This window comes from Lontra canadensis, unplaced genomic scaffold (assembly GCF_010015895.1).
Source record: "Lontra canadensis isolate GAN:19392208 unplaced genomic scaffold, GSC_riverotter_1.0 scaffold7, whole genome shotgun sequence".
Classification (NCBI taxonomy): Eukaryota; Metazoa; Chordata; class Mammalia; order Carnivora; family Mustelidae; genus Lontra; species Lontra canadensis.
Genome location: NW_022631001.1, coordinates 33774726 through 33790123, shown reverse-complemented (window position 1 = coordinate 33790123; position 15398 = coordinate 33774726). Strand labels below are relative to the sequence as shown.

General features: G+C 45.6%; 1 protein-coding gene across 1 annotated transcript in view; it reads left to right on the top strand.

Annotated features, from left to right (window-relative positions):
* The first annotated feature begins 386 nt into the window (after positions 1 to 386).
* Positions 387 to 15398, top strand: part of IRAG1 (inositol 1,4,5-triphosphate receptor associated 1) — a 119522-nt gene continuing 104510 nt past the window's right edge. Inside the window, exon 1 of the mRNA XM_032853472.1 lies at positions 387 to 593. Coding sequence (XP_032709363.1) covers positions 527 to 593 — 67 coding nt within the window. The 5' untranslated portion in view covers positions 387 to 526. The remainder of the gene's footprint in view (positions 594 to 15398) is intronic.

Sequence of the window (15398 nt, the reverse complement as noted above, 5' to 3'; positions counted from 1 at the left end):
ATTGAAGCCACTGGGGCTGCTGCCAGGTCTGGGATTAGCTGAACCTCCTAGGCCCTTCACTCTGGTAATCCCAAGGGTTTAAGGTGGGAGCAGCCCCCGCCCATGAATCCCTGGGACAGGAAGTGTTCCCAGTTTCTCCTGGCTTGGGGCCAGGATCTTGTCCAGCCTCACATGCTTGCTGGGGATTCCAGGCTGGGAGGCAGATCTGCAGTTTGTTTGGTCCCTGTCTGGCCAGGACAGTGCCCAGCAGCACGGGCTGCCCATGGGCACTGCCATTCACTGTGTGGGTGCCCGTGAGAGGCACTCAGGGCAAGCTCCTGACTCACAAGCCCAGCCTGCCCTAAGCTCTGGGGCCGGCCTGGTTAGCTTCCCCTGCCGTCAGCCCCCTGAGTGGGGCCAGAGGGGGCTCCCTGAGGAGCTCCAGGCTCCAAGTCCCAGCCCCTCTAGGAGGAGGCGGTGGCCGTGGCTCAGCAGCCAGAGGCTTCTCAGCTCAGAGCTCCAGAGCCAGATGTAACATTGACCTTAAATGGTAAAAGCTCCCCAGAGTGAAGAGAGGCTGGCCAGAGGAGGAAAGGGGAATAACTCAGTTTTAGGTAAGTCATTGCTATATCTAAGAATAACCTGCTCTTCAGCTGGGACGCAAGGGAACCCTTCTCCTCCTTAAAGGTACAGGGTGCTGGGACGGGGGCGCTTGACTTTAACTTTCAGGGGAGTTGGCTTTGTTGGGTGCCATTTCAGCTGAGTATTTTTATTGTTGCTGTCATGATTTTTAAATAAGAAGTGAATCTTGCCAGTCCTAACTTAATTAAACCGTGCTCTGTCTGCTCTGTTGGAAAGCATGCACAGGCTAGGGTGAAAATGTGGGTTCTCACTGGAGAGCCCACCCCCAGATTTCCTGTAGGCCCCTCTGGGGAATAGAGGGTCCCCAGCTTATGTAAGCCCCCCGGGCAGGGCTTTCCTCCCACTGCCTGCTACCCCTTTTCCAGCTCTGCTCTGTGCTTACTTCTGTCTCCCTCTGTCCGCCCCCGCAACCCTGTGCCACAGTCCTATCCACTTAGGACCCTGTGCAGGCCCAGCCCTGTCTCTATCCTTGATCCTGCCCCTGTTTCTGTCCCTGCTCCTCCTGTCCTGTGTTCTGGTCGTAGCCCCTGTTTTCATCTCTGTCTCCATCTCTCTTTCTGCATCCAGCTTTGCCCCCTGTGCCCCTTCCCTCCTCCATGGAGGGGGTACCTGTGCCCAAACTGTGCCCCTAGCCCCGCTCACCTCCAGGAGCTCAGTGTCAAAGCTATCCTACAATAAACGGCACTCAGGCTGGCTTTCTCCAAAGGAAAGGCCAGCGGACAGAAGGCAGAGAACGGCCTAGATATCTGCTCCCTCCTGCCCAGGAAATATTTGTGAAAGCCTGGAGATGCTCTGCAGTCCGAGTCAACAGAGTGTAGGGTCTGGGAACCCTGGCCAGTGCTTCTGCCTCCCAGAGCTTGGCAGCTGGTGTGCTCTTAACTCTCTCAGACTGCTCTTTGGGGGCTGCTGGGTGGGGGAAGTAAAGCAGCCCACAGGCTTGTCTGAGCTGGGTCTCCAGCAGGGGAAAGGAGGAAGCTTCCCAGGACTGTTCTGGCTGGAAGCACTAGGGAGTCAGAGTCTGCTAAGGGCTCCATCATCCCCACCAGGGGCAATGACATGCTGGTGACACAGGTGGGGTTAACTCCCCTGCAACCTCACCCGGTACTTTTCTGGAGAAGAAATACAGGTTAAGTGACTTGCCAAAGTTCAGACCACTAAGGAAGAGCCGTTCTAGGACTGGAACCCAGGTCTGACTCTAACGGCCGAGTTAACATAGCTGTGAGTGAGAGGGTACTCCCACTTCCTGTGATATCTGACCAAATGGACAATACAGTTGTCATCGTCATGTTTGGTTATCCTTGATACAGTGGGGTGTGTGTGGGTGTGGGTGTGTCTGTGTGTCTGTGTTGGAGGTGACTATATTCACATCTAATGCACCTTTCTTTATGTTTCTAGTAAGCGGGACATTCCTGCATACTCTCAAAGGTCATCTGGGAGATATAAAGAGGTGCTAATTGCTCCAGCATGATCAATGATCCAATAAACATGTTTTCTGGAAGAAGGAAACAAACAAACAAACATACCATTCTTGATGTGCATCGAACCCTGTTCCAAGCACGTCCCATATAGTAATTCAGCATCCAACACCCTCTAGGGTAGGAATTATTGTTATTGTCCTCATCTTGTAGATGGGGACATTTTAGCATAGAGATGTCACACAGCTGGTGAGAGGTGACCCCAGGCACCTGTTTCTGGAAGCTCTGTTCCTAACCACCATGCTCTGTTTTTCTCCAGTTGGTGCCACATCTGAGAGGGCAGGGGGAAGCAATGATTGTCTTCCGATGCTCTGTCTAAGGCTTTCCGTGCGGGATTTCTTGTGCCCTCCTCAGTAATGCCATGAGGGTGGTATCTTTACCCAGTTTTACAGGGAAGACAGTAGGACTAGGGGATGTTACATGACTTGTCCAAGGTCACCCAGCCACCAAATGACAGAGCAGGGAAGTTAGTATCTTGGATGAGGATTATTAATGCCTTTTTATTGGCACTGATTTCCGGGGTGGGGGGAACCAGTGGGCTCCTAGCTTCAGGCTGAGGGATTCTGACTCTCTGTGAGAGGAAGCTGGATTCCTGGCCTGATGGACTGAACTACATTTATGGTTCTCAGCTTCTCAAATGGCCCTGCCTCTTCCCCCAGTCTTGGTAATGAAGGTGGATGGATGCCACTTACACCTCCAGCAGGAGTGGAGATTGAGCCCTGTGAGGGCAGAGACCTTGTCTCATTCTCCACTGTGTGTCCCACATCCAGAATGATGGTGGGAGGTGCTGAGTGTTCAGGATCAATTCGTTTTCCTTACGAAGGGATGGACATGATGCTCATACAGTGTGCGACAGTTAAATGGGGCCCTGGTTTATTGTGTATATACCTGATGATCAGATTCTTTTAGCCTGGCCAACTGGGGTCTCAAGTTAGCTACCTCCCCCAACCTTGCCACCTCTTCTGGGAAGCCCCCATGGGGCCACTGGGCTGCCTCTCAGCCGTTCTCTCTATGACTCAGCTGTCATCTGAGGGGTCTTGACCAAGGAGGAGCAGAGACCTAGATGGGTGGTAGAGGAGAGATTTTGCCCCTGCCACTTGGGGAGTTCTTTGAATTAGTGGAAGGGAGATAGAGAAAGAGTTCTTGTGTAGTAAATGCAAAAATTGATAGAAATTGAGTCCCATTTGATGTCCTGCTAGAATGTTATTTCACTTAATCCTTATGATAGTGAGGAGGCCGCTGTTGTGGAAAGAGGTATAGAGGTGTGCCCAAGGCCGTGTAGCTAGAAGGTGGCGAGCAGGGATTCCAGCTCAGGCTGTTTGGGTCCAAAGCTGGGACTTACTGTGTTAGATGGCACCCTGCCTCTAGTTCGTAACATGTGTCTTGGGGAAGTTATTGGGTGCCACAGTCCAAATGATGGAAAAAATCAAGAAAAGGGGGAAAGGGATATTGTGTTTGCCTTATAGACCCTGGAGGTCAGAGCCTGAGGTTCAGGGGACAGCTCAGAGGCAGCCTCACCGGATGGGATGCAGAGGCAGCAGAAACCTGTGACCTTGGACAAGCCCCGCCTTCTCTGCAAGGGCCTTCTCCAGAGGAGAAGGAAAGGAGGTGACAGCCAGTCAGCCAGAAAACCTCCCTCCCAGTGCGCCACAGCTGTAAAAAACAATTTTCAAAGGCTGGGGTTAATCAGTTCTGGTTATTTTCTTCCTAGTACTTTTTAGATGTATAATTTTTATTCAACTTCTTTTCCTGGTAATGAAAGTAATATATGTTCTGTGCTAAAATTTCTTAGAAAATATAGAAATAGATACAAATAAGAAATACAGAAGTAAATATGAAGAAATAAAAAATCCCTCCAGAATCCTGCCACTCAGAGATAAATATTGGGTTTTGTTTTTTGCTTTTTAAAGATTTTACCCATTTATTTGACAGAGAGAGAGCACGAGCAGGGGAGTGGGAGAAGGAGAAGCAGGCTCCCCACTGAGCAGGGAGCCTGATGCAGGACTTGATCTCTGGACCTCAGGATCATGACCAGAGCTGAAGGCAGATGCTCAACCGACTGAGCCACCCAGGCGCCCCAAAATTGTTAATATTACAGTGTATTTCTTTCTTTATCTTTCTCTGTATTTTAAAAAACGAAGGTCTTACTATGTGTGGTTTTGTAGTCTGCTTTAAAAGTTTTTAAAAAGATTTTATTTATTTACTTGAGAGAGAGAGAGAGCACATGCACACAAGCAGGGGTTGGGCGCGGGGAGGGGCAGAGGGAAAAGGAGAAGCAGACTCCCCACTGAGCAGGGAGCCTGACAACGTGGGGCTCAATCCCAGGGCCCTCATGACCTGAGGTAAAGGCAGATACTTAACTGACTGAGCCACCCAGGTGTCCCTGCTTTAAAAATTTTTAAGACTTGGGGCGACTGGGTGGCTCAGTGGGTCAAAGCCTCTGCCTTTGGCTTGGGTCATGATCTCAGGGTCCTGGGATCGAGCCCCGAGTCAGGGGCTCCACCCTCCTCTCTCTGCCTGCCTCTTGGCCTACTTGTGATCTCTGTCAAATAAATAAATAAAAATCTTAAAAAAATTTTTTTTTTAAGACTTTGTTCTTCCAGGGGAGTTTTAGGTTCACAGCAGGAAGGAAGGTACAGAGATTTCCCACATACCCCCTGCTTCACACATGCACAGCCTTCTCCATTAGCAACACCCCCTACTAGAGTGGTTCATTTGTTACAATGGGAAACCTACACTGACACATCATTATGACCCCAAGTCTACAGTTTACCATGGGTTTCACTCTTGTTCATTCTCTGAGTTTAGGCAAATGTATTAGGACATGTATCCACCATTATAGTATCATGCAGCGTAGTTTCACTGCCCTAAAGATCCCCTGTGCTCCAGCTATGCACCCTTCCTTCCAACCCTAACTCCTAGCAACCACCGATCTTTTTACTTTCTTCATAGTGTGGCCTTTTCCAGAATGTCAGATAGTTGGAATCACACAGTATGTGGCCTTTTCAGACGGGCGTCTTTCACTTAGCAACATGATTTGAGTCTCCTCCATGTCTTTTCATGGCTTGATAACTCATTTCTTTTCAGCAGCGGATAATACCATGCTGTGTTGATGTACTACAGTTTATTTATCTACCCACTTACTGAGGATATCTTGGTCTGACTTTTTTTTTTTAAACCAGAAATTTTATCATGATCACTTTTCTCTCTCATTAAAGATACTTCAAAACATGATATTTTGATGGTTGTATAACACAGAGTAATTTTAGCTGTGCCACGGATCATGGTTCCTCTTGTTGGGCATGTACTAATATGGTTTTCCTTTGGGGACAGTCCCAGTTGTACACATATGATGGCTTTTCTGTACATGTATGTAGTTTGGAAATTCAGCCCTCAGAGGTGGGCTTGTGCGGTGGGGCCCACGGTGGGGCTTAATCCGCAAGATCAAGTAAGTGGGGTACTGACTCAGCCCTAAACACACGTACTCACATCACAAGAATGTTATTCCCTTGTCAGTTATTTTTAGTCTTTGTATGAAGAAGAAAGCCTAAATCTGAGGTAGCCTGGGAATGAGGGGGCTTACAGGACTCTCAGGACTAAAACCAGAAGTCTGAGGTCACTCAAGACAAGATGTTCACCCTGGCTTGAACCGAGTGTGCCTTCAACATCTTTCAGACCCAGGCTTGTCTCCCTTCCTGACAAAGTGAGAGCAAGCCTTGGGCCTGGAAACTTTGTCAGGCAATAACCAGTATTTAGTAAGTGTTTTCACTTTACTTTTATAACTCCTCTCTCTGTGATATAAGTGGGACAGAGTTGTCCATTTATGGTAGAGATAGAGAGTTTCCTTTTTGGATAAATGTAAAGACAAGGGTAGCTGACACTTTCTGAGCACTTACTTTGTGCTAGGTGCTGTGATCAGGCCTTACTGGCAGTACCTCATTTCGTCCACATGGCAACCCGCTGAAGTAGTTGCTCTGATCATCCCTGTTATACAGATTAGGAAACTGAGGCATAGAGAGCGCAAGGCACTTGTCGGGTAACACAAAGCTGGGAAACAGCAGAGTTGGGACTTAATCCTGGTTTTCTAGCTCATTGCTAAGGCAAATTAAAAAATGTTAAACCAATCAATGTTTAGGTGGCACATGGACATGGCAAAAAATGTGACAGTGCTATGCAGGTGACCCAAGTTTAGGAAACACTGGCGTGGAGGAAATCGGGATTCTATGAGCAGCGGCACCAGTGAATGCAGGATGTGGGGCACGAGATCATACACTGCTCACAGAGGCTAGCATGCAGGGCAGAGGGCATGGCGGCGGCCCTGGAAAGAGACACACAGGACCACACGGGGTGCTGCCACTGACAGGCTAACTGGGAGGATATTTCCAGAAGCCCAAGGCATCAGAAGGAGAGAAAGCCTGAAGACACCCTTATTGTTGCTTATACACGTGTAGTCAAGAGTGCTGGCCCCCAGTCAGGAGGTATCAACCACATCTACCCTCATTATCATCGTGGGAGATGTCATCTTGAGCTAGAGGCAGCACTGTGTTCTGGTGGGACATGTGGCTCCTGGAGTAACCGTGTGGCTCCACCATGGGCCATCTGTCCATCTTGGCTGTACCTAATCTCGCAGAGCTTCAGTTTCTTCTCCTGTGAGATGGAGATAATGATGGTGATTTACAGGGTCAAATTCCTTAGCCAGAGTCTGTTCTTAGCACCCAATAAACATTAGCTATTATTGTAGCTAGCCTCTGTCTGTCCTCTTTCAGAGATTCCATCAGTGAGATTTCTGTATGGGGTGAGGCTTTGCCCGTAATTCTGGGTCCTATCCTCACCTCCATTAATGCCCCAAGGACAGTAGCGGACTTATTCTCTAGATGACTGTCATTGGCATCTGGTGGGTTCTCTAAGGAGGCCCAATGAAAGCACCTTATTCCTTCACTTAAGCTGTAAGTTTCATGGAGAAGTCAATCTAACATCTCCCTTATGATGGATAAGGCTGGTATTGGAGAATGGGACTTATACTGGCAGGCAAGTAGGCTTTCTTTTTTGTTATTATTATTTTTTTAAAAACTCAATTCCAGTTTAACATATAGTGTTGTTTTAATTTCAGGTGTACACCCCACCCATCCTTCTACCTTCCTCACCTCTTGTAACCACCAGTTTGTCCTCTATAGTTAAGAATCTGTTTCTTGGTTTGTCCTTTTTTTCCTCTTTTGGTTGTTTTGTTTCTTAAATTCCATATATGAGTAAAATCCTATGATATTTGTCTTTCTCTGAATGACTTATTTCACTTAGCATTATTCTCTCTAGATCCATCCATGTTGTTGTAAATGGTAAGATTTCATTCTCTTTTATGGCTGAGTAATATTTCTTTATACATATATATATCACATCTTATTTATCAGTTGATGGACACTTGGACTGCTTCTATAATTTGGCTATTATAAATAATGTTGATATAAACAGGGGTGCATATATCTCTTCAAATTAGTGTTTTTGTGTTCTTTGGGTAAATACCCAGTTGTGGATCATATGGCAATTGTTTTTAATTCTTTGTTCTCCCTCATGCACTCCCACCAACAGTGCATGAGGCTTCCTTTTGCTCCACATCCTCACCAACACTTTCTTCTTGAGTTTTTTATTTTAGGCATTCTGACAGGTGTGAGGTGATGTTTCATTGTGGGTTTGATTTGCATTTCCTTGAAGTTGAACATCTTTTCACATGTCTGTGAGCCATCTCTATGTCTTCTTTGGAGAAATGTTTGTTCATGTCTTCTGCTCATTTTTAAATTGGATTATTTGGGGTTTTCTGGTGTTGGGTTGTGTAAGTTCTTTATATATTTTAGATACTAACCCTTCATTGAGTATGTCATTTGCAAATATTTTCTTCCATTCAGTAGGTTGCTTTCCAGTTTTATCAATTGTACTCTTCACTGTGCAGAGAATTTTTATTTTGATGAAGTCCCAATAGTTTCTTTTTGCTTTTGTTTCCCTTGCCTCAGGAGACATATCTAGAAAAAATCTTGCTATGGCCAATGTCAGAAAAATTACTGCCTGTTCTCTCTTCTAGGATTTTTATGGTTTTGGGTTTCACACTTAGGTCTTTAATCCATTTTGAATTTATTTTCATGTATGGTGTTAGAAAGTGGTTCAATTTCATTCTTTTTTTAAATTCGATTTTGTTAACATATACTGTATTATTAACTTCAGGGATAGAATTTAGTGATTTGTTAGTTGCATATAATACCCAGTGCTCATTACATCAAGTGCCCTCCTTAATGCCCATCACAGTTACCTCATTCCCCTACCCATCTCCCCTCCAACAACCCTGTTTGTTTCCTAGAGTTAAGAGTCTCTTATGGTTTGTTTCCCTCTCTGTTTTTATCTTATTTTTTTTCTTCCCTTCCTCTATGTTCATCTGTTTTGTTTCTGAATTTCCACATATGAGTGAAATTATATGGTATTTGTCTTTCTCTGACTGGCTTATTTAGTTTAGCATAATACCCTCTAATTCCACCCATGTTGTTGCAAATTGCAAGATTTCATTCTTTTAGTTGGCTGAATAATACTCCATTTGGATGTGGCTGTCCAGTTTTCTCAACACCATTTGTTGAAGAGACCTTCTTTTTCCTATTGCATATTTTTACTTTCTTTGTCAAAGATTAATTGACAAAATTGAGGTTAAGCCAATTTACCCATCCCTACGGAGTGCCCTCTAGTGGGGGCAGGTCCCGCTTAAATCATAGAGCAAGGAGGAGCAAGTAGAATGTGTTTCCCCTGCAAGCGGCACATTCCCAAGAGAAAGGGAAGAGGAAAGTGCTGAGCTAGTCAGGATGACTCTTGTCAGAACTCACTATCAGATATCCATTTTCCTGACAGGTGGAGGTCGGGGGGAAGCCAGGAGTCTTACACTCTTGCGGGTCTTTCCATGTGAATGAAACAATCATGTAGGAGAAGCATTATGCCCCTAATGGGACCACAGTCAGGGCCTAGCCCAAGCTCTGTTGCAAAGCTGGTCTCTCAAGTGATGTACATTTGGCAGATGTATCACACCCTCATAACAGGTAGGGAGCTTTCAGGTTACAGGGGCTGCCATGTAGTCCCAAGAGGGTGGGCACCCCAGCTCCTCCTTTTTCCCCGAGGGATGGAAAGAATGGAACCCCATCCTTTCTCTTCACAGTCTCCCAGTGGGCACCTGTTTGAAGAACAGTCTTTCTGGGGACAAGAAAAGCATCCAACCAGAATTGTGTGGTGTGAATTTGGTTTCATGCAAGTTCCATTTAGGCAGCTCCAGTCAGACAGCAAATGACCTTCTAATCACCCCTTCCTCTGGGATACTTTATATAGATAGACAATGAAAGGAGGGGTTCAGAACTACCATTGTTTGATCATGCTATTCATGCCAGGAATTTTATATATACTACCTTGTTAAACTCAGACCATAGCCATCTAAGGAAGATGTTTGTGAGCAACCAATTCAGGCCACTATTCAAGACAACTAAGAGTAACTAGTAATTAAAGAACGAGGAGTCAAATTAAAAAAACATCAACCCCTAATCCACAGCAACTTCCATCTGTTTGGCTCATGCACCCAGGCCATAGGGCAGAGTGAGAATGTTCAGCTCCTGTCCCTGCTCCTATAGTTGGAGCCCAGGTGGTCCTGGCATTGATGCTTGAAGCAGAGGCTTTGAGCTTTGGGGCAAGAGTCTGTCAACCTACTCTATCTGGGCTTCTCTGCTTTGTATCTCTCTTTTGTCTTCTTTCAGTATGTGACAATCCTGATCAGGTCTCATAACCTTGTCTATGGGCAGACCCCTTCTTCTAGTAGGAAAATACAAGTCTAGAATCTCTATTGCAAGAAATGCCATGTACTACACTCTCCAATTCACCAAGACTTGTGCCCTAAAAGATCACAGATCCTGCCATGGTCACCCTGTCTGCATCAGAGGCAGTGTGAGGTAGTGGTTGGGACCTCAGCTTCTCAAGTCAAATGACCTGAATTCAGGTCTCAGCCTTGTCACTTACTGCCTGACCTCGGGCAAATGATCTAGCCTTTCCTCCTTTCTTTCCTGATGTACAAAATAGGGCTAACAATAACTACAATATATCTTGCTCAAAGACTTGTTATGAAGATGAAATGGATTGGTGTATTTAAATAAGGCCTGTACTTAATGAATAATAACTGTTATTCAAGTCCAGGTTAATATCAAGCTCATGAAACTCCTCTATTTTGTGGCCCCAGATGGTTGGGTTTTTCAAAGGGCTGTCCTGTCACGATATTTTCAATCTGTTTGGGGCTTGGGTCCTTGGTAGAAAGAATATAATGTCTTCCTGGGCTTCTTACCTAAGACATCTTTCTTGTTCCCCAGCTGAAGTCAAAGTGGTCCCTAATGTAGGTTGAGAGGTTTTGGTGATGAGGCTAAGTACGGTCAGGAAGAACCTGTGTCTGGATGCCAAGGGGACCCCCTAAGGAGCATCATCTTGGAGATGTTCCAAGGTCCTAAGCCTGGTCAGTGGCCTGGAGTTGATTGTTCACATGGATATGATCATCAAACTCATAAGAGACTGAAGTATATAATTCTGAATGTGTGTGTACTAATGTATGGTGAGAGACAACCCTTTCCAGTGGCAAAAAAACAAAAAACAAAAAACAAACCAACCCTGGAAGATGAAGATTATGCTCAGAAGGTAGAAAATTATAGTCTGGTCTGCTAACCATCTATGCCTACAACAGAAGAGACTTCCCCAGAGCACAGGGTCCTGGAAGCCTTAGATAAGCATTTCTCTCTGGAGTCCCCTTTTATTTTGTAGAAAGATGGGGTTTGCTGGAGGGTAGTTCAGAGAATCAAAGGAAAAAGTAGACAGCTAGGCCTCAGGAAGATAATCTCCAGGGCAGTGCTGGGGGACCTAATAGCAGGAACTTGCCAACTGTTTCTCTAGAGCAAAGGTTTTCTCTAGAACAAAGGTTTTTTGATGGTTCATATCATTAATTTAAAAAAATTATTTTAGCATGTACCTCTGATTTGTGTGCATTGTTTTATTTTAAATCATATTCATGAGCTACATTAGTATGCCAGTTATTTTGTAAAACATATAAAACAGAAAATTTCTAAGGTGTGAACAAAATGAGATTGCATAAGAGATTTTCTCTCCCTCTTCCCCTCCCACTGCTTATGCATGCCTCCTCTCTCTTAAACAAACAAACAAATAAATAAATAAAATCTTTTAAAAATTATTTATTTATTGGAGAGAGAGACAGCATGAACGGGGGGAGGAGGCAGAGGGAGGGGGAGAAGTAGAAACAGGGCCTTGGGGGTGCCTGGGTGGCTCAGTGGGTTGGGGCCTCTGCCTTCAGCTCAGGTCATGATCCCAGGGTCCTGGGATCAAGCTCCGCATCAGGCTCTCTGCTCAGTGGGGAGCCTGCTTCCTCCTCTCTCTCTCTCTCTGCCTGCCTCTCTGCCTATTTGTGATCTCTGTCAAATAAATAAGTAAAATCTTAAAAAAAAAAAAAAAGAAAGAAAGAAACAGGGCCTTGATCACAGGACCTAAGATCATGACCTGAGCCCAAGGCAGACTTTTAACTGACTAAGCCACCCAGGCAGCCCCCAGTCAAGGCTTTAAACCCTTCAGCCATACTTACAGACAATTTCTTGGGTTACATCCGTTTATAACTAACCATATCCCTTGCATGTGGTTTTTCACATGGTTGTATTGGAAGGCAGCCTTATTTTCCCATGTACAGACAATTCTGACAGGTCTGGGGTTCACAGAGCTGTACACTGATAGAGGCAGACAGTTTTCTGGTCAGCTGGGCCCAGCAGAGAAAATGGGGTATGGGAATGGACCTCAGGGATATGGCAAATTAGACCCAGAAACACTTGGCAAGGTGTTCCTGTCCCATGACTCCGACAGTCTGTAAGACATAGAAGTTGCTTTCCAACACACAAAGAAAGCAAGCTTGCCTTTTTAGAGTCCTAAAGGGGAAGACCCCACGTGCTGATATTTCTAGGGGGCTTGTTTTGCTTGACAGTAACAAGAGTGATAATAATGTACTTATCAGTTACTGTAACAGCTATCATATGTTGAGCACCAGCTATATACTGTGTTAAGTGCTTTATGTATATTCTCTTATATTTTTATAGCACCCTGTGAGAACGTAATAATATTATCTCCATTTTGATGACAAAACTAGAGCTTTCTGAGGTTCATAAGTTAACTCGGGATTTCAGTAGAAAGTGGCAAGGTCAAGGCTCAATTGCCTTGGTGCAAAGTGCATGCAGCGCAACAACAGATGGAATCTCACCCTCGGAGCTCTCAGGCCAGGAGGAGGTAGAGGCTATACCAGTAAGACCTTTAAAAAAGTTAGGGGGCGCCTGGGTGCCTCAGTGGCTAAGCCTCTGCCTTCAGCTCAGGTCACGATCCCAGATCGAGCCCTGCATCGGGCTCTTGGCTCTGCAGGGAGCCTACTTCCCCCACCCCCTGCCTGCCTCTCTACCCACTTATGATCTCTGTCTGTCAAATAAATAAATAAAATCTTTTTTAAAAATTTAAAAAATTAAAAGGTTAGGTCATCAGGGATTTATAGAGCAGTATTAAGGGAAGCTAGAACCTTGCAAGTTTATAGCAGGTTCTTGATGGATACTGAGCGAGTGAATGAATGAACAAACACTCCTAGGTTTGAAGACAGTGAATGTCTTCCAATATCCATCCCTGGCGCTGAAATGAAGACAACACATAATGAAGGGGTGCTAGGTTCTAGGCTTGACTCTGCTTCCAACTCATTTTGTGCCCTTGAGCAAATCACTTCTCCCTTCTGAGCCCTTGGTTTCCTCATCTGTGAGCCATTCATTCTCCAAGCCCCAGTGATTTACCTCCATAGTTGTATGACTGAGGCTGTATTGGAGCATTGATTATGTTAGTTGCTACATCTGTGACAAGGAGGACTGCAGGTTTGTTAGAAGAGTCAGCTATTATTGTCTGTTTTCTAAAAGTCCATGCAGGGCCTTTGTGGGTAGTCAGAACTGGCGTCAGTCCAGAGTAAAATGGAAGGCTGTATATATAAGAAAACATTTACTGCTGAAGGGAATGCTTATTCATTCTCTTTCTTATTAACAAGGCACTTGACTCATGCTTTGGACATTTGCTGTTCAGATCAGAGATGTGTTGTGTTTGCTGCTAACAAAAGCAGCCTCTGGAGCCTGGTTCCTCTTCCCTCACACTGTAGGGTCAGCTGCTCTAATCCCTTCGGCTCTGGGAACAGTTGGGTGTGTACTATGGAATGGAGTTGGAGGCAAAAAGACTGGAAGTCCCTTGGAAGAGATGTGGGTCACCAGAATTTGAGGACCTCCAGGAAGCACTGGGTACCCCTTCAGAGCTCCCTACGTGGAGGAGATCTTGGGAACTTGAGGAGACCCCCTAAAATGATTTGAGCAGCTAGCTACCCTCTGCAGAGCATGTTCTCAGACTGTATCTCAGGAGATCCTCCCAGAGGACCACACAGCCACGTTATCTGTGTAACCTCACATGGATTATCGGGATTTCATAATTTTATGCATTGTATATCGCCCTGCCCCTATCACCTTACTTTTCAGAGCACAGTCTAGGGACCAACAGTATCATCATCACCTGGGAGCTTATTAGCAATGCAGACTCCTGAGTGTTGCCTCAGACTTACTGAGACAGAATCTGCAGCTTAACAAGACCCCTAGGTGATTCATGTGCACATCACAGTCTGAAACATGCCACCTGCTGCACTATCTGTGGTACTACTGGGAGTATCTGAATCACAGATCACATTGTTACTTCAAATTACAGCAAGAAGTTTCATGACAGAAAATCCCATCTGGAAGACATACCTGACATTAAATCATTAAATGGCTATATAAATGCCAAGAATTCCTGGACAGTCCTGTCTGCCAAAGGCCCCTTCCTCTTACCCACCTGATGGTTCCCACTTTCCTTCCCCCCCCAAATTGGAGAAATGACACTTAGGGAGGGGGAACATTTGTTTCTGAGTTGGTTCTTTTAGCTCTCCTATGAAACCCGTGACCTCCAGAGACATCTCAATAGGGGGAAGAGAAGAATGCAGGAGGAACCACTCTCCATGTCTCAACCCAGAGGTGACACATAGTCTCTTGGCCAGAGGTAGTGGTAGGAACCCCAGTCAACTGCAAGAGAGGCTGGCAGTGCAGAGGAACACAGGAACACTCAGAGACTGCTAACCATCTCTGCCAGAGGATGAGGATTAGTGAGGCAGCTAACAGCAGAGCCTGAATCCTCCCAGAGGTGAGAAATTAAAATACTACAATGTGGGCAACCACAGACTCTGAGGTTGCAGAATCCTAGAAAAGCTGGGAGAATCAACCCAGAGGCAAACAGGTTTTACTTCTCCAAAAGGAGAAGGGCGCACGGTTGGGCAACAGAGTACAGCTTTGGCAGCCAGGGTAATCCAGAGATTCTTGGCAACCACACACCCACCTATATATTCCACATGGGATTTCCTGTTATAGGTTTTTTAAAAAAGATTTTATTTATTTATTTGACAGACAGAGATCACAAGTAGGCAGAGAGGGGGCAGGGAAGCAGGCTCCCTGCTGAGCAGAGAACCTGATGCGGGACTCGATCCCAGGACCCTGAGATCATGACCTGAGTTGAAGGCAGAGGCTTAACCCATTGAGCCACCCAGGCGCCTCTGTTATAGAATTTCTTGCTACAAGATGGAGGTGGGCATCTCAACTTGCATTAGACTTAACTCAGGAGGATGGACATTCAAAGACACTGAGATTTGGGGTCTGTTGCAGCAGCTAATGTTAATTAACCTTTTTTTTTAAAGTTTTTATTTATTTACTTGAGAGAGGGAGGACACAGTAGGAGAGGGAGAAGCAGACTCCCTGCTGAGCAGGGAGCCCAGTGCCAGGATCAATAAAACCCTGGGATCATGACCTGAGCTGGAGGCAGGCACTTAACTTACTGAGTCACCCAGACATCCCTACTATTAATTATCCTAATTCACTACCCAAGCATCCTTGTCATAGGCACTCTCTCCCATTTCCTCAAAAGGGGAATACTCTTACCCCCTGTCACTGGTACTATCTTCTCCCTGCTACTTTGCTCTCCAGCCCCTCTGCCTGCCTTAGTGTTCTAGCCACACCCTTTTCTGTGCCGTGTCCTTGGACTAGAGCCTTGCTATAGGGAAGGAAACTGTGTTATATGTTATAGGGAAGAAAACTTGAGATCCCACTGGAAAATGAGTAAGTTGTGTATAGAATCTGGGTCTTCTGAATCTTATGTGCCTGTCTATAA